Source organism: Euprymna scolopes, chromosome 45, assembly GCF_053919585.1.
Source record: "Euprymna scolopes isolate OS-2025 chromosome 45, ASM5391958v1, whole genome shotgun sequence".
NCBI lineage: Eukaryota > Metazoa > Mollusca > Cephalopoda > Sepiida > Sepiolidae > Euprymna > Euprymna scolopes.
The window spans coordinates 39,178,399-39,206,280 of record NC_136526.1 but is presented as its reverse complement, the minus strand read 5'-3'; the positions used below and the strand labels follow the sequence as shown (position 1 = coordinate 39,206,280).

General features: G+C 32.5%; 1 protein-coding gene across 2 annotated transcripts; it reads right to left on the bottom strand.

The window, feature by feature from the left end:
* Positions 1-1,049: 1,049 nt before the first annotated feature.
* LOC145269476 (uncharacterized) lies at positions 1,050-27,882 on the bottom strand. Of its 2 annotated transcripts, none has more exons than XM_080125192.1 (8): positions 27,449-27,882; positions 22,042-22,112; positions 14,432-14,505; positions 12,139-12,198; positions 10,867-11,022; positions 5,446-5,585; positions 2,219-2,358; positions 1,050-1,204 (listed from the first exon to the last, which is right to left on the bottom strand). In XM_080125192.1, the coding sequence occupies exons 2-8, from the start codon at positions 22,101-22,103 to the stop codon at positions 1,078-1,080; spliced, it is 759 nt and encodes a 252-aa protein (XP_079981318.1). In that variant the 5' UTR covers positions 22,104-22,112; positions 27,449-27,882; the 3' UTR covers positions 1,050-1,077. The 2 variants fall into 2 exon arrangements, with proteins under 2 accessions (XP_079981318.1, XP_079981317.1); XM_080125191.1 differs by lacking the exon at positions 27,449-27,882 and adding an exon at positions 27,248-27,433.

Here is a 27,882-nt window from a genome sequence, read left to right as displayed (position 1 = left end):
ATATACAAAATACGGTAAATATATATATATATATATATATATATATATATATATATATATACCACACTTTGGGGTAATTGCACCAAGTTCTGACCGTTCTCCTCTGTTCGCAAGGAGCATTTAGCTTCGAAATGCCATGGTCTAAAGTTTTTTTTCTTAGTTTTCCTTATTATTTTCCTTATTGTTCTGGTGATATAATAAAGTTATATATATATATGTATATATATATAATATATATATATATAATAAAACGTATATATATATATATATATATATATATATATATATATATATATATATGTAGGTAGATAGATAGAACTATATCCGAATGTCACCCTTTTTCCATATTTAATTACGTTTTAATTAATTTTTAATTTTTATCCGGAAATGTAAAAATAATCAAAATAATCATCTATAATATAAATCTCACCTGTCCGTTTAAATGTATGTATGTATGTACGTATGCATGTATGTCTTGTATAAACTTTCGACAGAAGCGGCAGATTTTCACGAGATCGGTATCGTTTGGAAGCTCCAACCTTTGGACAACAAATATCGAAAAATTGGCTAAAAAACATTAATTAATTCACCCTTAACTGGGCACTTTTCTACAGGTGGGGGTCGTTTTTTTCGCCGATATTTTCGAAAGTCATCGCCTCTTTTCGAATGTCTAGCCTTTATTTAAACCCACGTCACTTCCGGTTTTGGCGATGAGCGCAACAACAAAGACGTCACGTTTTTTTTTTCACATTCTTTTCCTTCTTCGCGGTACAGGTCCGAGCCAGCCTGCCTACTACCACTACTTTTTTTTTTGCTCAACACACATCAACAAACACCGGACAACGCCGGGCACCCAGGCTAGTATACATAAAAAATAACTTCTACTCTCCATAAATAATCAGCCTTTGCATTATCTCCCCCTTTCATGTTAATGTAGTATATGTTCCTTAAGTATGATATCATACTCCCAGACTTAAAAAAAAAAGAATAGGCGACAGGAAACTGTATGTATTTGCTAACATAAAAAAAATTACAAGAAACTGAACATGTTTTTTTTTTAATAACGAGAATTTTTATTTATACTTGTTCTTCAAAATCATAATATAAGTGACCACCGTCAGGTAAACTTTTACACTTTTTGTTGAAAAAGTCATATCTGCGGTAAATTTTGATTCTCCCCTCATGTTTTGGCATTACGGCGACCCTGAAAAAAAAAAGAATACAAAATTAAATATAAATAAAAACGAATTCAATGAAGACATTAGGGCATGCAAACGTCTAAAATATTGTCAGAATTATTGATAAAATTTAGTTATATATATTTAAATGGAGATAGGAAAATAGGTAAATATATAAATCTTAAAAAAAATACTTTCCAAGGATGAGACTCAGATAAAATATTTTCGATTGTTTTCTTTTCCTTATAAGGGAAATGGTTTCCATAATGTTTTATTGTTAAAGTGTTTTTTATTCAATAAGTCTGAAGAACAGCTTTTCTTGTGAAAATTTTTAAAAGACATAATGTTTGAATTTGTCCGAATAGTCTTGAAACAATTGTAACTAACGATGAAATACACTATTTGTTGCTATCCATCCATTCTTTGATGGCTTGGTTTTGTCAAAACAATATATGAATGCTCAATTATGAAATATGATAATTTTGTAGCTTACAGTTTAAGTCATCTCTTTTTGGCTTAAAATTTATTGGTATATGAACGATTACGGAATTTTCAATTATATAAACCCAGTAAAATTCGGAATACTACAAATAAGACGATATATATATATATATATATATATATAATAGTCTATGTGCCTGTGTGCGTCTGTACATTTTCCTATCAAATTACTCTATCAATTAAAATTTCTGTCTAAACACTCAGGATTTTACATAGGGGTATTGAGATTTGATAAAATATTTTTCATCGGTTTTCGGCCAGAAATTTGGCTGTCAAGGTATCAAAATTAACCAATTTATACAGAGAGAGGGAGAGGGGAGAGAGTATTATATATATATATATATATATATATATATATAATTATTATTAAATGATAATAGTTTTTGTACTAACAGATATTAGTGTTTCATGTTTACGTAATCATCAGTGTAGGGGTGACAATTTCTGCCGATCATGAGATTCGAACCCAGAACGTGTGTTTCAGGTCAGCAGGTACATGCGTATAATTGCTATGCATTTTAAAACATGAAAATACGTACGCATCTTCGATGTTGAAGTAAAGATTTTGTTTAGAGGATATTGCAGCAGCGCATGTAATATTGTCTAATGGACTTCGGTGCTTACTTTCCCCCAGCACAACAACTTTATAGTCCTGATTGAATTCGTAAAGATATCCCTTCTGAAAAAAACAAAATAAAAGAGAAAAACACCAACAAAGAAATTCACAATCAAGCCATCTAGTTTATTTATTTGTCTATTAACCATCATAATATTATAAATCATATTTCTAATTATCATTTTTTCAAGTCACAATTTTTTATTCATCTTTATTAACCATCATAATATTATTAATCATATTTCTAATTATCATTTTTTCAAGTCACAGTTTTTTAATCATCTTTATTAACCATCATAATATTATTAATCATATTTCTAATTATCATTTTTTCAAGTCACAATTTTTTATTCATCTTTATTAACCATCATAATATTATTAATCATATTTCTAATTATCATTTTTTCAAATCACAGTTTTTTAATCATCTTTATTAACCATCATAATATTATTAATCATATTTCTAATTATCATTTTTTCAAGTCACAATTTTTTATTCATCTTTATTAACCATCATAATATTATTAATCATATTTCTAATTATCATTTTTTCAAGTCACAATTTTTTAATCATCTTTATTAACCATCATAATATTATTAATCATATTTCTAATTATCATTTTTTCAAGTCACAATTTTTTAATCATCTTTATTAATCACCATCATAATATTAATCATATTTCTAATTATCATTTTTTTACAAATCACAATTTTTCATTCATCTTTATTAGCCATCATAATATTATTAATCATATTTCTAATTATCTTTTTTTCAAATCACAGTTTTTTAATCATCTTTATTAACCATCATAATATTATTAATCATATTTCTAATTATCATTTTTTCAAGTCACAATTTTTTAATCATCTTTATTAACCATCATAATATTATTAATCATATTTCTAATTATCATTTTTTCAAGTCACAATTTTTTAATCATCTTTATTAATCACCATCATAATATTAATCATATTTCTAATTATCATTTTTTTACAAATCACAATTTTTCATTCATCTTTATTAACCATCATAATATTATTAATCATATTTCTAATTATCATTTTTTCAAATTACAGTTTTTTAATCATCTTTATTAACCATCATAATATTATTAATCATATTTCTAATTATCATTTTTTCAAGTCACAAATTTTTATTCATCTTTATTAACCATCATAATATTATTAATCATATTTCTAATTATCATTTTTTCAAATCACAGTTTTTTAATCATCTTTATTAACCATCATAATATTATTAATCATATTTCTAATTATCATTTTTTCAAGTCACAATTTTTATTCATCTTTATTAACCATCATAATATTATTAATCATATTTCTAATTATCATTTTTTCAAATCACAGTTTTTTAATCATCTTTATTAACCATCATAATATTATTAATCATATTTCTAATTATCATTTTTTCAAGTCACAATTTTTTAATCATCTTTATTAACCATCATAATATTATTAATCATATTTCTAATTATCATTTTTTCAAGTCACAATTTTTTAATCATCTTTATTAATCACCATCATAATATTAATCATATTTCTAATTATCATTTTTTTACAAATCACAATTTTTCATTCATCTTTATTAGCCATCATAATATTATTAATCATATTTCTAATTATCTTTTTCACAAATCACGTTAGCTATACAATAAGTAGGCATTTTCAAATTTTATACGAAACTAACGGACATTGTTCATAACAAATAGCTTCATTTGTATTGTTTTAATTGTTTGGACAATTATCTACATTTTGGGTGTTATTGGCACAATGTTTCGGTCGGTGAAACCTACGGCCTTCATCAGGTTGTAGGGTGTTCCGTAAATTATAAAGAAAAAAATAGGATAAATCCTCAAAGGTTACAAGGATATTTTTTAAGACGTTCCTATGATCCAATTTTTACTGAATCACTACGCTAATTATCAACATTAGTGTAAAAAATGTTTTACGAAACCGTTGATAGACATCTCATGTGTGTAAAAAAAAACAAAAAACAGTCCGGGCACATCCTCAAACCCAGTGTCAAAATTCTTTCAATGCAAAACATGGATTTCAAACCTGATTAAGGTCGTAGGTTTCAACGACTGAAACATTGTGCCAATAACACCTAAGATGTGAATAATTGTTCGAACAATCAACGCAATACAAACGTTCATACCTCATCTCCAAAATTCAGAATTACAAATAGCTTCATTCACTTTCACTGTTTTCTTAAATGCGACTAACGCGGCAACAACTTCATTTTTCGAGGATTAACAGATTTTAATTGATTGATTAAAAAGTTCTTATATCGATATTTTTAGAAACATTAATCGAGCTCCAAAATACAAATCTCCTTTTTCTCAAAATGAATGAAAAATAGACAAATATGAGGGTGGTTATTATTAAGCCTTACTTACACACAACTGTGTTTTCTACCATCTTTATCAGCACCCACGCCAAACACGTCGAGAACCTGAACAAATCTTACATGTCTCGCCTTCGTAAGTTGATGAAATAATAAATCTAGTTAGAGCTTAGAAACCAAGGTTCCTGGAAAGTCTGATCGGCATTCCCCGATAAGAGTGCCACAGGCGATTAGAAATAAACTAACCCCTTCTAAAAGAGAGAAGGCGAAGCTTGGCAGGACGGACCTCCTAGAACTGCACAGAACTGTCTTCTCACCGTAACAACATGGATCAGGTCATTACAGGAGTGGTCTGATTTCTACTGATTTTGGTCGCCGATGATAATGATCCCTATCCTTCGTTGATTGATGGAAATCGATTGTCAAATCAAGATACTAAACGATGGTTTTCACTTTCTGTCAGGTTATATTAACTAGAACAGTATCAGCTTCGTTTAAAAGTCATATATACATCAGGTCAGATTCAAAGTTTTTGAAACAGCATATTTATTGGCCAAATATATATATATTATTTTTAAAATATAATTAAAATAATAATTATCCACTACGACTCATCAGAGTGCTTGGATCTGATGATTCGACGAAACACGTTGCAGTGGATAATTATATTTTAAAATAATACACATGCCGCTCCCCATATATATATATATATATATATATATATATATATATATATATATATATATATATACATATATATACGTATGCAAATTGTTACAAACCTTCAGGAGATATATTATGTCATCTTCATAGTACCATATCGCACATTCGGGTTGGTACATATGCTCGTTGGTATTTTTAATTTTTGAAAGTGGAAGAAATATCCCTCTGTAAGATGAAAAATAGACCCATATCCTGTCATCTGAAATATATTAAGACGAAATATTTTTACTTCAATTCTACAGAAAACCATTATTATTTAGTGTTATCAGCAAAAAAAAAATTACTGCCGACCGAAATTTATAATAATAAAGAGAATATGAAGAAGAAGAATGTGAAAAAAGAAAAGGAGGAAGAAGTATTAGAAGAAGAGAAAGAAGAAGAAAAAATAGAATAGGAAGAAGAAGAAAAAAGAAGAAATAGAAGAAGAAGAAGAAGAAGACAAAATAGGAGAAGGGGAAGAAGAAGAAAAGAAGAAATAGAAGACGAAGAAGAAGAAGAAGAAGAAGAAAAAGAAGAGGGAGAAGAAAAAACAGAAGAAGAAATAGAGGAATAGGAAGAAGAAGAAGAAAAAAAGAAGAAAAAGAAGAAATAGAAGAAGAGGAAGAAGAACAAAAAAGAAAATAGAAGAAGAAGAAGAAGAAGAAGAAGAAAAAACAGAAGAAGAAATAGAGGAAGAGGAAGAAGAAGAAAAAAGAAGAAATAGAAGAAGAGGAAGAAGAAGAAAAAAGGAAATAGAAGAAGAAGAAGAAGAAGAAGGAGAAGAAGAAGAAGAAGTAGAAGAAGAAACAGAGGAAGAGGAAGAAGAAGAAAAAAGAAGAAAAAGAAGAAATAGAGGAAGAGGAAGAAGAAGAAAAAAGAAGAAAAAGAAGAAATAGAAGAAGAGGAAGAAGAAGAAAAAAGAAGAAAACGAGGAGGAGAGGAAGAAGAAAAAAGGAAATAGAAGAAGAAGAAGAAAAAAGGAATAGAAGAGGAAGAAGAAAAAAAAAGAAGAAATAGAGAAGAAGAAAAACAAGAAGAAATAGAAGAAGAGGAAGAAGAAAAAAAGAAGAAATAGAAGAAGAAGAAGAAGAAGAAGAAGATTTAACCTGTATACAGACACCCTAGGACCTTTATTATTCCTAATATTCCTAAATGATCTACCCCTGATAAAACCGTCTCTAAGATGGGCATATTTGCTGATGACCCCACGCTCTATAACAGGCACTATGGGAAAACAAATGAACACATATCTAAGGAAATTGCAGAAACACTAGAGGAAGGCCTCCAATCTGTTGTGGAATAGGGACAAAAATGGATGGTCACATTCAATGCTTCCAAGAGTAAACTTGTTTTGGTCAATAATTGCAAGAAACCTCCTCTACCACCTATTGGCCAACAACACATTACCTGAAGTACTTCCTTTAATCTCCTCGGCATAACGTTCATAGGGAACATGAACAAATACATTGAGAGCCTTGCCAAGGCTGTTGCGAATAAGGTAAGCTCTCTCTACCGTGCTAGAAAATTACTTACGCCTGAAAGTATCCTGTGCCTCTATAAGGCCACCATTCGTCCATGTATAAAGTATTATTCTCACATTTGGGCTGTTGCATCTGCTGCTAGTCTCTCGCTCCTAGAAAGGATGCAAAAGAGAGTCGCCAGCCTGATAGGTCTTGAACTGTCATCTAAGCTTCAGCCCCTATCCCATCGACGGAATGTTGCATCCCTCTGCTTGTTTTACAAGTATTTTAATGGTGAAGCTCTGACGAACTACATGCACTTGTACCCCCTCGACATAAATACCGCGACAAATCTGACAAACAGCTAAATCCCACCCCTTCACAGTAGAGATCCCTAGGTGTAAGAAAGCCTTCTACTCCAGTAGTTTCTTATCCAGAACTTCTAGACTTTGGAACTCCCTTCCGGGATTCTGCTTTCCCAACGTTCAAGCGTAATGTGAACAGACAGTTCGCTACTTATCTCCCTTTATAATACCCCTGTAACTTACGTCCCCGATAGTAGCCTTCTGTTACATGATAAGGGCTGTTCCCTTTTCATGTAAGTATAAAAATAGAGAGATTAGTTAAAATGAAAATAAAATGAGAGAAAGCAGAAATCGAACCCTGGATATAAGTTTTAAAGAACAATAGGTTTAAATGGAATGTCCAGTAAATTGTTAATTCTGATGAAATAAATAATAAATAAACTATTCATTGTTAAAAGAATGTGGATAATAAAATATGGGTTAAATGAATTAGATATGTAGGTTGAATTCTTTTGTGAAAACAACAAAGAAAAAATAGGTTATTGAGAAATCAGAATGTTCGGAAACGTGCGACTCGCGCATGTTGATGGCATGTGAATTGTGGTCACGTGGCCGGACATGTATGGATTTCTCAATATAGGAAGAGAGAATTAGTTAGTTAGTGAGTTAGTGAGAAACTGAGAGGGAGTTTGAGAACGACAGACGATAGTCTGGAGTTTGGAATTCGAACGTCTAGGAAGCGAGACGGTCACTTTGAAACTTAATATGTGAAGCTTTGAATTCTTGGACGCAAAGCCCCCAACCGGTCAGGGAAGAATAAATGTTCAATGTGTTTTTATAACTGCCGTCTCCTGTGTCCATCATTACATGAAAAAGGTATTGTCTATTTATGTGTACAAACTATTTGAAATTCATCATCTAAAAAATATATGTGTTAGAAAGAAAATGTGTCTATTTATGTTATACAAACACTCCCGTTCATACGAACTGTCAAAGCATAAATGCCAACATGTAAATCCATCGGCATAAATGCAAACCTCTCAATTATCGGTCTGTCTATCTAGATAGCGAATCACCTCTCAAAGTTTATTTATATGTACACACACACACTCTCTCTCTCTCTCTCTCTCTCTTTACATCTACGTGTTAATGTCCACATCTCTAATAATGTTAATGTCTCCATATCTCCCATCTCTTCACACACATGAACTCTCCTAAGACTGTCTATCACTCTAAGACACTTATCCTTCATAACATGAACTACAAAAGAACATTCATCATCTTAAGTATAATAATGGAAGATAACATATAACACTTCTACTTCAAAATGGACCTGTGCTTTGTTTGGGGTGAAAATTTAATTGTAAAAAGTCAGGAATGATGGAAAGGCTGATGATGAGACTAATAACTTAAACTTTGCTGGAATCATGCGGAAGAATACAAAAAACGTGGGACGGATCACTGTTCCTTTATTTCCGAAATAACAATGTTTTTATTTAAATTCTAGAGAAAACCATTATTCGTCGACCGAAAGTGAGAAGAAGAAGAAGAAGAAGAAGAAGAAGAAGAAGAAGAAGAAGAAGAAGAAGAAGAAGAAAATTATCGAATAAAATTGTGCTGACAATTTTGGAATACTTATTGTCACTCACTATTTAATTTGCATTCAGAAACGAAATCTACACTTCGGGATGTCAATTTTCTTTTATTTACAAAATAAAAAAAAAATGCCAATGAAAAAAGTTCCCTTACAAAAAATAAAAAAAACAAACACACATGTTAATGTTTATAAGCGATATTTTTAGGTTCATAAAATCATGAGTTATCTTTTCACGGACTGTAACCATTAAAATCTGTTCTCTGTGTCCTGTTTCCTTGGCTGAACGAAGATGCTGAAGTTTCTATGCAATATGAATAGACTTCTCGATTATCTCTTCGCGTAGAAAAACAGTATAATTCTTGAAGCGTCATATATTAGAAGTCATCACCTTACTATAAATAGCATTCGAGAAAAGCAGCAATATGTTAAAATACCTTGCGTAGTGCCTAAGGGACGGACTTTGCCAACAGTGCAAACGAACTTGCTGATTTTAATAATCGAATTTTTAATCGATCTATATTTTTAATCGACTTTTCATCGACTTTATAGATTTTAACTTACAATCACCTGACGCGGTTTAATGCATGTTTTCCTTTTCAATTTTTATTTTCCATTTTCGTTCCTTCGCACTTTTGCTTCCTCAACACCTAAAGCTGATTCGTGGACGAATCGAAAGCGCTCGTCACAGTAACAACTATGGAATCTTCATTAATATTTTCAATCTTGATATAAAAAAGATTATACGGAAAATCGAAACATCGAAAACAAGTAATCATAAAGCAAAGTGTCTCCGTTGCATTTATTAATGTTTGCTTGAATGAAAAAATTCTGCCTAAATATGCCAATGTCAAATATATATATGAAAGTGGCATATTTAGGCAGCATTTTCCCATCTAAGCAAACGTTGAATGCAACGGAGACATCTGGCTTCATGACTTAAAAAAAAATTTTTTTTTCGATTTTCCGTAAAGTCATTTTCATATCAAAATCGAAAATATTAATAAAGGTTCCATAGCTGTTACTGTCACGAGCGGTCTCGATTCGTTCACGAATCATCCTCAGGTGTTAAGTAAAGGGCGAAGGAGCGAAAATGGAAAGAATGTGTATTCATGAGAAGAAAACACTTTCTATAAATATAAATATCTTATGAATATGTCTCGAAAAAGGTTAGAAAACTTACTGGAATTTGAATGGTGATCGTGTTTCATGTTGTACAATATTCCTACCCAAAGGATTAAATGATATTTAGAAATAGACTTACCTTTAAATAAATATGCTTTAAAAGAATAATGAAATGGAATAATTCACAACTTCACAAGAAAAAAGTGAAGGAGTTCAAATAATATTATTAAAAGAAAAATAAGATGTGAGTAGAAAAAAAGAAATTGATTTTACACACGACTGTCAAGGCTGGACTGACTTTATATATATATATATATATATATATATATATATATATATATATATATATATATATATATATATATATATATATATATATATACCAATGAGTGCCTTCAATGTTTTGTCTGCTTGGGGGTGTGCAAGTCGCTGGCAGGACTAAAAAGTCATCTTCGGGCACATGGACTTTCAATGACTGAAAGACTGGCACTCCTCTGACAATACGTCGCAATCACTATACATATATATATATACATACATATATATACATATATATGTATATATATATGTATACATATATATATACATATATATATGTGAGTACATATATATACACATATATACATATATATATACATATATATATATGCATATATATATGTATACATATATATATACATATATATATATATATGCATGCATATATATATATATATATATATGTATGTATGTATGTATATATATATAATATTGTTCGTTTGAGAGGAACAGTAGTAAAAATATGTATACTTCGATTAAATTGTAAGAAGTTTAATTCAAATCATATTTGATAGTTCACGCCATTAATACCCGGGAGATTTATTCATGATAAGAAAAAAACTTCTATAAATGTCTTAGAATCTTATGAATGTGCTTCAAAAAGAATACGAAAAGTTACTGAAATTGAATGGTGATCGTATTTCATGCTGTATAATATTCTTACCCAGAAGATTAAATGATATTTTGAAAACGACTTACCTTTAAATAAATATGCTTTAAAAGTCTTTTCAGAATGTGCTGCTGCTTGTACCCATTCGGGACCTCCAGGGAAAAGGGATTGGACACTTTTCTTTGTTCCATTTCTTTCCTCAATAACGTCACCTTTATCGACGAACAAAACGACTTTTCCGTAAACTAAAATTGAAAAATAATTAAAACGTTTTAAAAACTTGTTCTATGCATATAAAAAAATTGGGCTTAAATTTTGAGCTGCGATTTTGTCACGCATTTGAAAATATTCGATTCTTAAGGGTTCAGTTATTACTCGTTTTACCATTATGTTGTACTCGTTTTACCATTATGTTGTACTCGTTTTACCATTATGTTGTACTCGTTTTACCATTATGTTGTTTTAAAACTAATAAAGTAAATCAATATTAAGTTGATTTTTGGTTGTTCCTTTCTGTTGGTGATTATTTGCTATTCTTGGTAAATATAGTAAGTTTCAATCCAAGCAAGCTGTGTCCTGCCTGGTGATATGGACAGTGTCACTGCTTCTTACTCATATCCCAATGCCATGCCCACGGAAACCATTCCAGCTCAAGGGTTATAATTTGTGAAAAGATGATTTAAAAGTTCAATCATTAGAAGTCTGATATCTGGATCTCCTTACACATTGCGCATGTTTTCGTCTTCAATGTTGCTTTTGACAATTCTTTTAAAACTCGATCAAAATTTTTTTTATATCGAGACAACACTTACAAAACATAATGATTTTTCTTCCCTGCAACCTCTCGCCCACAGAAGGGACGCTGCAAGCCTGTTTTTATTTTATCGTTAATTCCATGGCAAGCGCTCGTCTTAGATCCAATCTCTACCCCCCTTGCCAATCTTTAACAAAAAACACTAGTCTAGCTGAAACCACTGTCAGTAATTTTCCCCACTCTTTATCTGTGCCTAAATCAAAACGTTAGGGAATTCCAAAGTCTAGCGGTTCTGGGGAAGAAACTACTGGAGTAGAAAGCTCTTACATCTAGGGATCTCTAATGAGTAGTGGTGGGATTTAGCTGCTTGTCGGGTTTGTCGAGAGTATTTATGTCGTGCTTGCAGTTCGTCAGAGCATTCACCATTAAAATACTTTTTTTTACATTTCGATGACAATAAAAATATAGGAACGTGAAATATTCGATGATCATCATTCAATCCCGGGCAACGTTGGGTCACACTTCTAGTCTCATATTTTTGCAGCATTCTATTTATACTGTACAAACCTCTAATCACCAGAAGGTTGTATAAAACACGAACACTTACCACTCATGGCCGCGTCGATGCTTTTAAATGTCTGATCGCAAAAACTAGCTGCTTCCTCATCTGTAAGCAGAGAGAAAAAAAAACGTGATGATTAATATTACGTGTGAATATTTAAAAAAGAAAAGCGTGTGTAAATTGAAAATCCCCGTATAAAAATGAACAATTCTTCAATATGTCATAGATGACTTTGTAATATGTAAATAATAATAATAATAATCATAATAATAATATTAATAATAATAATATCGATATTTCATTCTGACTATCTTTTTCGTGTCCCTCCTACATGTTACATGAAAGGGCTGTCCCCTTCTCATGTAAGTAAGAAGACCAACTAGATAAGTGAAAATGATATAAGGAAAAAGCTAGAATCGAACCCTGAAGGCAAGTGTTAAAGATAATGGAAACTGAAGTCTTAGGATTTCAGTCCATTGTTAATTCTATTAGAAATAGTTAAATATTGTTTATGTCAGAAAATCCGTCGATTCTTTTAGAAATATGGATATGAAATATGTCAGTTAAAGAATGGGCAATGCGAGTTAAAAAAATATTGTTTAAAAATAGGTTAGATATTAAACAATTAGAATTGAGGATTCTTTGTTTGCCAAAAGTGTGTTGGACAGACATATATGGATCCGCGTGGAAATTAATCACGTTAGGGAACACACTTCTGACGTCATAAACGAAGGAGATTTCTCATTATAAGGATCTAGGGTTCGAAGTTAGAGAGTCAGTGAGAGCCGGAGAGAGAATCAGGAGAGGCCGAGAGGAAAGCTCCTTAGAAACGAAGGGATTAGTGTAGACTATGTAATTGAAAAGGCTTGGGTTCCTGAGCTCATCGCTCGGCCGGTTGAAGCCCCCTCGGTATTGTCATCATCATCGTAATCCCTGTATTACATGAACCCGTTAGATGTGCTTCTCCCAATATGAACTCCCGAAGAGAATATGAAGAAAAACGAGAGTTGGGGGGGGGTCTCTGATCGCGTAGCGTGGAATTAGCTAAAAGCTTCTTGATAAATAGTTTGAGTTTTCCCGATGTGTGGAGATTAATCAAGTTCCATTTATAACGATTTGTATACAGCCCACGCTTCTGGTCAGCACTCTGTTATTGGCCTAAACTTGGAACCAAGCCGCTGCATTGCTACTTTGGACTTTACGGACTGTGCATACAAATCTCTTGCGTTATTTATCGCTGGAATTCCTGAAGGCGGCTTTAGTCTCACTACATCTGTTACGTTGAAATCGATGGAAACAAATGATTTCTGTTCGCAATGGCAGTAGCACATTCTGGAGAGAACTACGGCTGGCTGTTAGTTTTTTTTCTGGATTTTTGGGGAAGTTGTGAAGCGGTCTCTACAGACAATTAACCATTCCATCAGGTTTGATACTATAGAGGACACGTTCTTTCTAAACATGGAACGCAGAGGGATATCTGATATAAATGTACGGAAGCTATCACAGTCAGCCACAGAGTATCGATATACTGTATGATGGAAAGGTACGTCTGAGGACTTATTACATTTCGTTTTTTATCTTAACTGAGACAACCGAGTGGTCAGAAGATCCCAGTGGAGACGGACAGGGCATGAACATAGCTCAGGGCAGAGAAAGGTCTAGGAGACTTGCATACTGACTATCAGTGTCGGGCACATGGGTGGCTTCGTGACAAATCTGAGTTAGGTCGTAAGCCATGGAGAAATCGTGACAGAACTTCCCTTCATCATCTGTCTTGTTAGAGTGGGTTAACCATTCCCCATGTTGAGCATTGAAGTCTCCACAAACGTGATTGTTAGTTAAGGTATGAGCAGACAGGATGTGGTAAATTTTCTCAGATACATTCTCAAAGATAGTAACTCCACTGTTGTGCGGCCAATAGATGGCAAATATAAACGCATGTTGTAAGCAAGTGCAACCTGGAACCACATATAGAAAAATTTAGGGTCTTCACTGAAGATGTCTCTGCATTGTTGATTACGTTAAGTTTGGGAAAATGAGTTAAAAATTAAAAAAACTATACAGAATACTGTTAGAAACCCACCGAATATATTTTCACGGTAATATATATTCTATGGGGTTTTTAACAGTACTTTGTATAGATTTTAAGGTTTAACTCATTTTTCCAAACTTAACGTATTCAGTACTCTTACTAGATACCCAGCTCTAAGCCATTTCATGAACCACTTCTGCTATATCCTGGGAAGAATCTTCCATGCATTTTCTTCCTAGCCAGTTCCTCTGCCCTTTTTCTATCCATACGTTTCACATAATTATTGATTTTCAGTTTTTCACTTACGTGTTTTCGGTGTTTTCGGCTTGATTAGCTCTACTATTCCATGCAGCAAACGTCTGTGCAAATCTAGGAGTACGCTGTGACGAAGATAAAGTCAAAAAGCAATCAAAAATGTTGCAGATGTCTGAATTTTATCTGTAAAATATGTACATCAACTTATTGTCTTCTTACAAACACTTAATTTCTATATTTGTGTGTCTAGATCTTAAAGATAACTTATATTAATAAAGAAAAATATCTTATGTAAATAAAGAAAAATAAATAATATTAATAAAGAAAAATTTCTTATGTAAATAAAGAAAAATAAATAATATTAATAAAGAAAAATATCTTATGTAAATAAAGAAAAATAAATAATATTAATAAAGAAAAATAACTTATATAAATAAAGAAGAATATCTTATGTAAATAAAGAAGAATATCTTATATAAATAAAGAAAAATAACTTATATAAATAAAGAAAAATAATTAATATTAATAAAAAAATAAATTATATGAATAAAGAAAAATAATTTATATAAGTAAAGAAAAATAGCTTATATTAAAAAAGAGAAATAACTTACATAGATAAAGGTAATTAATATGAATAAAGAAAAATAACTTATATAAATAAAGAAACATAACTTATATAAATAAAGAAAAATAACTTATATTAATAAAGAAAAATAATTTATATTAATAAAGAAAATAACTTATATTAACAAAGAAAAATAACTTACATTAATAAAGAATTCTAACTCGAGGTAGATAAAGCCAAAAACATCCACGCATTTATATGGGAGGGGAGACTATTTTCAAATATCGTCCTAAATTTGGAATGGAGCATATATTATATTAAGTCCCTCTTGCCTTTATTTCTTTTTTTAATGGAGAGTAAATAATGCATGTGGATGTGTTATCGGCAGCTTCAGAAACTCTCGCTTCTCCTTTTTTGCCTCTCAGTCCTCATTTCCAATGAGTGAGTTTTCTGACTAAGGGTGAAGAAAAATCTGCTTTCAAGGTAAGTAGTACTTTGTGAAAAGTAGCCTAAGGTGTCGGAAATTTTCTGTTTCTATGTCTGTCCTTGTGGCCATGCCACTAGTAAGGATGCTGGAGGTAAACGTTTCATCTGGGCTGACGTTATCCGCCTGATAGTCAGGGATCCGAACCTTGGAATAACCACTAAGGAGGCTGTCCTATCAGCAGGTGCAAAGTACTGGGGCTTCTGTATTGCCATTTGGTAAATGGATTCTGGACCATGCAGTAGTCTCTGGTGGGGCATCTCGATGCCATACTAATGGTTAATAGTTACGGCTTTACCTTATCATGTGCTACAAAAAAAATTCCCGTCTTTTTCTCTCTCATTTCCCTCTCTGTCCTGCTCTTACCCAGTATGCTGCCCTGTTCCACAAATCCCAAAATCCTCAACATGAAATCTCTCAAAAGAAAAAAAAAACACGAATAAACCTAGAACCCCATCCTCCAACGTAGACCCGCACTAACATGTCTCCTTCTCCAACATCAGGGGTCTACGTTTTAACCTTCTAGAGGTTAACACCTAATTATAGGAGACGAAAGATGACATATTCTTTCTAAGCGAAAATGGAATAGGGCCGACCACCTCCCTAGATGAGTTCATAATTAAAGGATACTCTAACTTAACATCTAAATCTGACCTCCAAGATCGCCACGGGCATGGAATATGTGCCTACATTAAAGATGGTTTCCCGTGTGGCAGGGATATCTCTAGAGAAGACCCTAATTTACCTTATATGTGCTTCCGTGTTGCACTTGCTTACACCGCCGCATTTATATTTGCCCTCTATCTCCCCCACAACAGCGGAATTACTGTCTTTAAGAGCATATAAGAGAAAATTGACCACATCCTGTCTGCTCATCCTTTGGCTAACATTCACATTTGCGGTGACTTCAATGCCCATAATGTGGAATGGCTGACCGACTCAAATAAGACTGATGATGAGGGGAGGTTCTGTCATGATTTGGCCATTGCCTATGACCTCACTCAGATTGTTCGCGTGCCCACCTGTGTTCCCGATACTACCGGTCAGTACGCAAGTCTTCTAGACCTTTTTCTATCCACTTCCCCTGAGCTATGCTCATGTTCCGTTCTATCTCTTCTGGGATCCTCCGACCACTGCGTTGTATCAGTTAAGATAAAAATGAAATATAATAAATCTACAGACATACCTCTCCACCGTACTGTATACCGATATTCTATGGCGAACTGGGATAGCTTCCATACATTCATATCTGATCTACCTCTCCATTCCATGTTTAAAAATTATGTGTCCTCTATAGTATCAGCCCTGACCGAATGGTTACTTGTAGGCATAGACCGATTCATACAATCCAAAAAATTCGAACAAAAACCTAACAGCCAGCCATGGTTCTCCCCTGAATGTGCTGCTGCCATCGCGCACAGAAATCACTTTTTCCATAGCTACCAACGTAATAGATGCACTGAGACGAAAGCTGCTTTCAGAATCGCCAGCAACCACTGTAAAAGAGTAATAAAAAATGCAAGGGAACTATATGCTCAATCCGTTAAATCCAAAGTAGCTGAGCAGCGGCTTGGTTCCCACCAGTTCTGGCAAATAGCAAATAGGATTCTGAACAGAAGCGTGTTTTCTATCCCATCAATTATCAATGGACCAGAGGTCATCTCGTCAGCATCCGACAAGGCCAAACTATTTGCCAAGAACTTTGCAGCAAATTTTACCCTATGCGACGAAGGCCATCAACTCCCCGTATTCCCTCCTATAACACATAACACGCTATGCAACATACAAATATCTGTGCATGAGGTCGCCAAACTAATCAAGAACCTTGATTCCAGTAAAGCAACTGGTCCTGACAATATTCCAATTATAGTGTTAAAAAAATTACAACCAGAACTTGCCCCCATACTTACAAAACTGTTTAAGCGTTGCCTTAAGGAGAAGTGCTTTCCAACACCCTGGAAAACCTCATCACCATGCCCTGTATTTACGAATTCAGGTGATAAGTAATCTCCCTCTCAGTACAGACCAATAAGTCTCCTGTGTGTCATGAGTAAGTTGCTGGAATCCATAATAAATAGAGAAATAGTCAACCACCTCAGCAGAAATAACCTTCTTAGCGACACGCAATATGGTTTCCGTTCTGCTAGATCTACAGCAGACGTGCTAACGATTATATCTCATAGGATTAGCGAATCTCTCGAAAAAGGCATAATTTCTATGGCAATTGCTCTTGACATATCAAAGGCCTTCGATAAGGTTTGGCATAACTGGAAATGTTTTCTCGCTCATTAAATCATTTCTCTCTGATAGGCTCATAAGAGTAGTGGTTGATGGGCAGAAATCAGAGGCCCACAGTATTAATGCTGGAGTCCCTCAGGGTCCATACTGGGCCCAACTCTTTTCCTGATCTACATCAATGATCTGCCAAAACACATACTAAAATCTTTCGTTGACATCTATGCTGACGACACGACTATATATGGCAACACATCAAATGCCGTAAATGACGATGCTCTCTCTGATTCTCTCTCCTCTGATCTTGAGCGCGTGGTACAGTGGGAGAAGAGGTGGCTGGTTACCTTTAATGCATCTAAGACCAAGCTTCTATCTTTACATCATCAACGCTCTGATCCCCATCTGACATCAATTGAAATGGATGGCTCTCGTCTTGAGGAGGCCCGATGTTTTGATAAGCCTCTGGGTTTGACCTTTACTCCTGATCTGAAATGGAACACATACATAAAGTCTGTGGCCAAGGTCGCTGGGAAAATGGTGGAATCCTTCTACCGCTCCAGAAGATATCTCACTAATGATGCAATTCTCTATCTATATAAAAGCCAAGTACGTCCAAGGATTGAGTACTGCTGCCACATCTGGGCAGGAGCTTCTAAAAACAGCCTATCCTGCCTTGACAGAATACAAAATAGACTTCGTGGCTTGGTGGGGGATCCCCTTTTCTCTACCCTGCAACCTCTGTCCCACAGAAGAGACGTAGCGAGCCTATCTTTGTTCTATCGTTATTTCCATGGCAAGTCCTCGTCTGAGCGCCATTCGTTGGTCCCACCCCCTCGCCAATCTTTTTCGAAAAACACACGACTAGCTGAAACCATTCTCAATAATTTTCCCCAACTCCTTATCTGTGCCTAAATCAAACCGTAGATTCCATAAACAAAGCTTCTTTCTTAGAACTGCACGCCTGTGGACCTTGTCCCGCTTGCCTGTTTCCCTCCCGACTTCAACTTGGATGTCTTCAAGTCCAACACAAACAAATTCCTAATGAACCGCCCCCTTAAGTAATGACACTTTATCAATTCTCCAATACTATTACTACACTACCCCATTGATTACTGTACACACAATAACCCTTATCCCCGAGTGGCCTCTGGGCCTTGATAAGTGGTGACCTCCATGTAAAAAAATAAGTACTGCTACTTGATTCTGTTTGAAACTGGGTCGATTTTTATTTCCAATAACGGTTAAAGGGAGGTAATTCAGGCCGTTTTATGTTTTTGGTTCATTGATTACTAGAAGGCGTCTATGATTTGATAATTAATTTAATCAGATTTGCCCAGAAGTGCTACTTTAGCTTATTTAACAGGTTAAGTATATAAATTTTGTTTTTCATCTTAGAGAATGTTTTTTACTCATGGGTTTAACCCGCATCTGTTATTAATCACTTATGCCCCTCATGTCATATAATTCATGCGTTGTATTCTTAGGTGTCTGAATAAATAAAATGTTATATATCCTCTAATTATTATTCTGACAGCAAGACCACCCATGGTTACAGGTGTGTTTCACTCCGATGGGAAGATGTCTACTCCTGCATTTATGGGCGAAAAAACATTTAGAACGAGGAGTGAAGTAGGTAAACAAGTAGTCAGCGTGGATTCTACCAACTTAGGGTGTCAGATGACAAAATCCATTGAATTAATGTTTAAATAAATTTACAGTCCCCAAATTGCTAATTTAATTTTTGATAATAACTAGTTTAATTGCTAAGTTGTTTTATCGATTTGAAGAGGGTATCACTTATTTCACCGTCCATACTGCTACGACTGAATACAAGAATGCTCACCGTTATGGAGAAAAATTCCAATTGTTAGATGAGCTATGTACTTTATTTATATTTTTTACCCGGTTTAGAATAATAGAAACTATATTCGCATGTTAGATTTGGGTCCTTAATTTAGATTGTAACAATTCTAGCTATTTAACTCTACATTAAAATTTAATCCTGGCATCCGATGATCCTTATTGTTGTAAAAAGGTTATGCCTCAGTTACATTTAAGGCGTGATAGCAGAAATCTATTTCTATGAAGACATCCCTGTATGGCATCAGGTCTTTTATTCAAAATTTCCTCTTTCGAATTCACAATGTATAAGGCTTCCAATAAACATAGATTGCACCTTTTTGATTTCCCAGGGCTGTACTTCCTCCCCCTGTCCACAACTGACCATTTTAATTCAAAATTTTCATTATTTCTGTTAAGTTCCCTAATCCAGTCACCTAATGCAGTTGTATTTCCGTTTTTGTTTTTATTTTTAATGCTTATTTTTGTACCCACCACCCTGTTGCCGTTTACGCCATCTCTATTAGTTTCTGTCTCGGGTTCCTTTTTAAATGCCATAATATAAATATAAAAACAAAAAAATTTAAAATTCTTTTTATAAAAAATTAATTATTGGAAAAAAAAAGAAATAGAAAGATCTAATTTAAGAACCAACGAATGGGAGATATAAAAAAAAAAATTAATGGCTAAGGGATCTCTGCAGAAACTTGTCATGACTCTGTTCTTAAAAAATGATACGAAAATTACGCGATATATTAATATTTAAATATGCCTTTCCGTAACCACAGCGAAGGTAAATGTTTCTTGCAGGCTTTTCCCGTTAGGGATTTTCCCCTTCTTTCTTTCTCTTCAAAAAATGCTACATTGCCAAAAGTGTGTTTATTCATAAAGTCTGAAGAAATGCTGGTTTTTGAAAAATTTAAACGATATAATGCTTGAAATTGTCGAATTGGACATGGAAACAATTGTAACGTAAATGCGAATACACTTTTTGTTGCCATCAACACCTTGTTTCGAAGTCTTGATTTTGCTTACACAGTATATTAATGCGCAATTATAAAATTTGATAATTTTGTAGCTTACTCTTTAAGTCAACCATCTTTGGCTTAAAAACCATTGGTACATGAAAATTTACCGAATTTTACGAACTCAGTATATTACATATAAATTTCTCTCCCTTTCTATCTCTCTCTCTCTATATATATGTATATATATACATATGTACATGTATATATATATATATATATATATATATATATATATATGTAAATACATATATACATACATATAGACACATATATACATACATATATATACATACATATATATACATACATACATACATACATACACATACATACATATATATAGATACATACATATATATATACATATATATATATATATATATATATATATATATATATATATATATATATATATATATATATATATATACTATCATGGGCACCCGGCGTTGCCTGGGTCGACATGAAGTTCCGTTTGGAACACTTCTGCTAATCTTATCATTTTCATCATGGGCAACATGGATACCCCCACAACAATTCCCAAAAATAAAAGAACGGATAAAAACATCGCCCCAAAAAAGAAGTATGTTTAAAATGTAATTAAGTAGGTTTAAAATGTAATTCCCGCCTCCACCACCACAAAAAAAAATTGAATTTCTCATGTTTTGTTCCTCGTTCGGTCGCCAAACTTAAAAAGATGCTAGAGGTTACATGTCTCGTTGAACGCTTGGTGGCCAAAAAGTGGGTGCTCATTTTACGTTAAATTAATATCGAAAAGTGATCAACCACTCTAAAATGTTAATTTTCTTTCTTTTCAAAATTTCTTTCATATTATTTATAAAGGTTATTTAGGCAAATAAGTAGATATTTATTTACCGATTTCTGTATAGCCGTTTATAGAATAATAAAAACAAACACATGAAATCTTTTCTTCCGTTTTTCGTGTGTGTTTTTTTTTAATATTTAAAAAACAAACAATAAAAGCCAAAATTCTACTCGGAATTATTTTTTCAAGCTAGAAATTTATTTAGATTATCAAATTATTTTATTAGGTGATAGTTTTTGTTTTTTGTTTTTGTTCCGAAGGGGCAAATAACTCTAAAACAAAGATTAAAAAAATCGATGTTGGAATAATAATTCAAAATAAAGTTAATTAAATATGTTATCAACATAATTATTGTTTAAATTTTATTAAATAACGATTTTAAATAGAACACTTATAACAAGTATCTCGCTAGAAACATTAACTAAGATACCGTTATTTAATAAAATCGATTTTTCTTAATGTAATATGCAAATGCGATAATCTCTTTATTGTATCTAGTTTGCAAAAATGATAGTATATATAGAAATAAATGAGAGAGTAAAGTAGGAAACCGTTTATATATATTATCAAATTGTGAACAAACAAACAAGCAGATCGGAATACGAATTTATATACATGCATATATATATATATATATATATATATATATATATATATAAACAAGTTAAAAAAGAATTTACTTACTTTGAAATTGCATTTCCCGCCCGTTTTACGATGGACGTGTTAGTCCCAGGTTCTGTTGCCATATAATATCCCTATACGGCAATGAAAAAATCTATTGATTATCTAAACCGAAACGTATGGCACCGATAACACATCTGAAATATTCAAGATAAACAAGTTATTTAATAAAGATAATTATGTCTGTGTGGAAGAAAACTATGTACATCAAACCACTTCAGCTGTAATTTGGTAAAAAGTAATCCACGTTGAATTTATTCACGTGAAACAGCACACTTCTGACGTCATAAAGAAAGGATATTCACAATATATTGAGAGACGGTTCGAAGTTAGAGAGAATCACAATCACAATCACAGTGATAGAGTCATATACAAATATATATATGTATATATGTGTTTGTTTATATATATATGCATATATATACATATATGTATATATATATATATATATATATATATATATGAACAAATGATTAATAAAACATGTTAAAAGACATCTTGAAAAAGAGTTAAAAACATATTTAATTTTAAAAAAGGAAGCAAAAGATAAGTGGATAGTCCTTAATCCGCGGAGTTTCGAAGAAATACTCTCCTTCTCATCAGAGGGCAGGAATTAGCAAAATGCGGGATCGGATTTTGATATTAATATATATATATTCCTCCTTTGGGTTTGTATTTTTTTTTTTTTTTGCAAGTCTAGTCGTCCGTTGTTTGGTAATTTCTCAAAAACTGCGGCTCAATTGGATTGACAAGAAGATATTCGCGTGACTTTGTTTTTCTTAATCTACATACATAAGCGCATATATGTATGTATATACACACACATACACATTGTGCTACACACTCACGTGTGTTTTATTTATATTTTATATATGTTTTTTTTAAGTTAGACTGACCATCGGCGATGGTGTTTCTCCTTTGAATAACAATCAATGGATGAATTTATATATATATATATATATATATATATATATATATATATATATATATATATATATACTCTTGTGGGAGTACAAATCACCCTATTTGAGAACTAAGTAGAATAAACCAGTCCTATGAAGGCCATTGGTTTCAGTGACTAGATAGAGACCTTCATACCATGTTTTATCGCATACTACGAACACGTTCTTCTCATACCACTTTAGTGGCCTCTGTATTATATCTATACACTTTTCATACCCCTAACGCTATTACTATTGTTATTATTATTGTTTATTATTATTATTATTATTATTATTATTATTATTATTGCTGTTATTATTATTATCCTCTTAATAATTCCTCTTAATCTTTTTCATCCCTAATGAACCTTACGCTAGACGCCGCATTTTCTCCATGCTACCTAGCATCTTTTCTACTCTTCTGATGAGAAGCATTAGGCTTCGAAATGCCCTGGCATAAAGAGTCTCTGCTATCTCCCAACTTTTGCCTGTATTTCATTATTAAATAAATGATCCATTCTATATCTTCCAATATATAGTTTTGTGTCTTCATTTCATACTCTTGTTGTCCTATTGTATAAGCTCCAATAATTATTGTTGAGCTTGGCATTATCCGGGTAAGTCTCCTTTGTGGAATTGAACGTTCTCTTTTCCTTTTACTTTAAGCTATATGTAGACATACATACAAAGTATTACTACTGCTCTTTGTTTATGCAATGGCTGCCACAAGACAGAGCATACAGTAGATAGCAAATGATTTTTCCTTCTCCTGTATGCTTGTCCTATATTAGGTTTGTTTCATTTGTGACCGCTAGCACGGATCCACAACACACACACACACACACACACACACACACACACACACACACACACACACACACACACACACACACACACACACACACACACATATTGTTTTATTTTTATTTATATAGACAAGTATTACATACACGCTACACTAAACATGCTAATGTTTTGGAGCGAATTGATAAAAAACAATCGTTCCTCATCAGTCAAGGGAAATGGAATTTATTTCTGTTATTCAGAGCATCTTGTCGCTAAATCATTAAATCAATTCGCGCCGAAACATTGGCATGTTTAGTGTATCGAGTATGTAATACTTGTCTATATAAATAAAAGTAAAATAATATATTTGGCTCTTTTTTATTGAGAACTCTTAATATTAATAATCTCGTTTTAATTCATTTAAATGAAAGTATATATATATATATATATATATATATATATATATATATATATATATATATATATGTATATATAAAATTTTAGTCATTCAATAAATTTTAAAATTTATGACGTGAAATGTTTGAGTTTCAGATCAAAAGATTTTTATTATTCTGTGTAAGACAAAGAATACATTTGAAATATTATTACTCCTTATCCTATAGAATTTCGATGTCTACCATCTCTTCAGAGGAGCAAATATTAGCAAATAGTTATAATGGTTTACACATTATTTGCTAAAGTCAATAAGACATGGAAAATCACAATAAAAAATTGATTGAGTAATTAAAAGTCATAGAGTAAGGGAAGTTAAAGAAAAAGATATAAAAGTTTACATCCAAATTGAAGTGAATGTTTTTGAAAGCCGTGTGGTAAAATGATCTAAACTGTATTCTGAGTAATCCACATCACAATATAATGATCCGAATTAGGCATTTTCCCGGAGCAATTTTCCTTTGTTTATATAATGGGTTCGGTAAAAATGTTTTTTTTTTTATAAATCCGGTGGATCTAATTTTATTATGGATTTCGTTTTATCTTTCTTATACCCGCTTTTTTTATTACGCGTAATCATTTTGCTGTCCTTTTCTTTTCGTTTTTCGTATCACTTTAGTTCCTCTCATTTTTCATGGCCATGTCCTCTAAAGCGGTTTTAATTTTTAATTTTATTAACAATTTGAAAGTTATTTTAGAGTAGAATTTAAGCTCGTGTTCTATAATTATAACAAATATTAAATATATCAATTTATATGTTTATTAATAAACAGATCCATTGGACCTATGTATAAATTTTTTTTTTATCGGACCCATTATATAAATAAAGGAAAATTGCTCCAGGAAAATGCCTAATAATAACAGATGCCACATACAAATTTATTATGTCTAAACTATTACCGACCATCTTATGTAACTTTTGCACATCGTGAGATTAAAATGCTACATTCCATCCCTGGAGAACAAAATTATAAGAGGAAGGAGTCCTTACTTTTCTACCACTTCTACCAGTTTACATCCGGAACGATTCTGCATTTTTCTACTACAGTGAGATTACACTCTCCGTAACTGGAAAATAACATGCATAGTCCCATTTCCCATTTCCCATTTCCGCATCAAAATTAATAAATTCTCCCTTAGAATGTTCCGGCCTTTACGATTGGTCGAAACCAGATATTCTCATATTCCAGAATGAGTTATCAGACATGGCGTTGCCGCCACATGAACTAACGTTAAAACGAACAGAAATTAGCGATTATTAATTACTTAGAATCAAACAATTACATATTGCTACCACCATATAACGCCACAGACATTCACAGATAAAAAAAACTTAGATTTCCCTACATCGATTACCTATTCTTCTGTCACTATCCACAGGGCACACTAGCGAGTGCTAAAAACAAAAAGAAAATTTTTTTAAATAAATAACCGCTCAAAAGCAGACAGTTAACTACTGAAAACCTTATATCATGGAACTAGCGTGCGCAAGTAAATTGATTCATACACACACACAGTCTTCCCGTCTATGATTGCACGTCAGGAAATCTCAAAGCATATTTAAACACGTTCATGGTTTGAAATGTAAATATGCTCGCGTAAATACCGATACCGAAATACCCTAGCCAAATCACCACTAAATATAGGCATCCGCGTCCATCATACTTAAACGTCGATTCGGAAACTCCAAAACCAAATGAAACGAACTATACTTTTGTTAAGACTTTTAAAATGAATTATTTCAGAGTAATTATTGGATACGGCATTATATGACTCCAAAAATGTCGACATGATAATATAAAAGCAACATAGTATTATATGAAAGAAAATTCATCTGTGTGTCTCTGTGAGTTATTTCTATATGGATTCCACAACGGCTGTGCAAATTTCTTTGACATTTCACACAAATATACTCCAGGAATGTGGCAGTGTTCTTAGATAGCTTTACTATCGAAATGTATTCAATAAGACTCGATAATTGATAATCGATAATCGAAATAATCAAATGAAAGAAGGTACACCTAATTTTCAGCAGAGTTAACGCCTTGTACAACCTAACTTTATTTTAAGTTTTAAAAATTATATATTAAATTATACAATAAGGTTAGTTAATGCGATTTTTATCGTTCGTTTATTATTATGAAATTGTTTTTCTTCTTTAAAACTATTTCTGGTTTAAATAGTCAAAAACTGTTTATCAGTTTGAAAAGAAAGTCAATGAGTTCGTTTTTTTTTGTCAAACACTGATACTCTTTAAAATATCCATCCATCCAGCTCGGTCGTAGCCGAGATTGAACTCACTACACGAATTTGTAGTGTAATTCAAATCTTGTCGGTGGCTGAATACTTGATGCTTTGCCAGGGCTATCAAGGATATTTTTTATCGTGACGTCAACACTAGACGGGGCGCCTACCATGGTTTAAGAGAGTCCCATCTACTCTCGAGAGAAGGATAGACCGCGCCAGTTTCTCAGGCTTGTATTTTACCTCGCGGTACATACGGCGCCTCGCCATCCCAAATGGTCACCCATCTGGTACTGGCCAAATTTAACGTTCCTTAACTTCGGTGATCTGATTGAATACCTAGCTTTATATTTCATGTTCAAGATTTATCTAATTTAGTCGCCATGTTTATGTACATAAAATAGAAGCATTAAAAAGTTGGCGTAGAATTGTTTTTCCTCCTAAAAGCAATAGAAAAGACATATCGATCAGGAGGGAAAAAAAGAATTTTAAAAAATGATAGAGAAGAAATTAAATATCTACTCACATCTGCAATATAGACTACAATATATTGTGAACTTAATCAGTGCGAAAGGTATGCGAAGAATTCTCTAGGTGCACCGCAGTGCGTCCTGAGCTAGAGTAGGCAATCAATCGATTTGATTGACAAATGGACGATTTTACCAATTTCGATTGAAATTAAATATTGGAAGTGCGGAACATTTGTTGATCCTCATTCGATTCCAGGCAACGCCGGGCCTCCTTGCTAGTTAATAAAATTAGTAAGAAAAAATATATATACTCACCTCTGCATTTAATTGATCACAAATTGAACCAATAAAAATAAGAGCGAACGCTAAAACACAGACCGATTCACTTTTTTTCATGGTCGCCTCTCCTAAGTTTTGCAAAATTAAATAATAATAATAATAATAATAATAATAATAATAATAATAATAATAATAATAATAATAATAATAATAAGGGTAGTTAATGCGATTTCTTACCCTTGGTTATAGGTATGATTTTTTTTTCTTTAAAATTATTTCTCGTTTCAATAGTTAAAAAGTGAAAATTATATCGAACGTTATAACTGGACGTAGACTAAATATGATTACACCCTTCTTAGAAAATAGAAGTTTACAGGTTGTAATTGACGGACGTATATCTAAACAGCATAACATTAATGCGGGAGTGCCTCAGGGGTCGATTCTTCGACCATTATTATTACTGATATTCATAAATGACCTCCTTGATAATATCTATGTAAGTTTGAAAAGAAAATCAATGGTTTAGTTGTTTTTTTTTTCGTCAAAGCCTGTTACTCTTAAAAAATATAATTTTAAAAATATTAAATTCCCAGCCTTATGTTTCCTGTTCAAGATTTCTCTCTCCGATCCACATTTAGTCAACTTGCTTATGTACAAAAATAAGAACATTT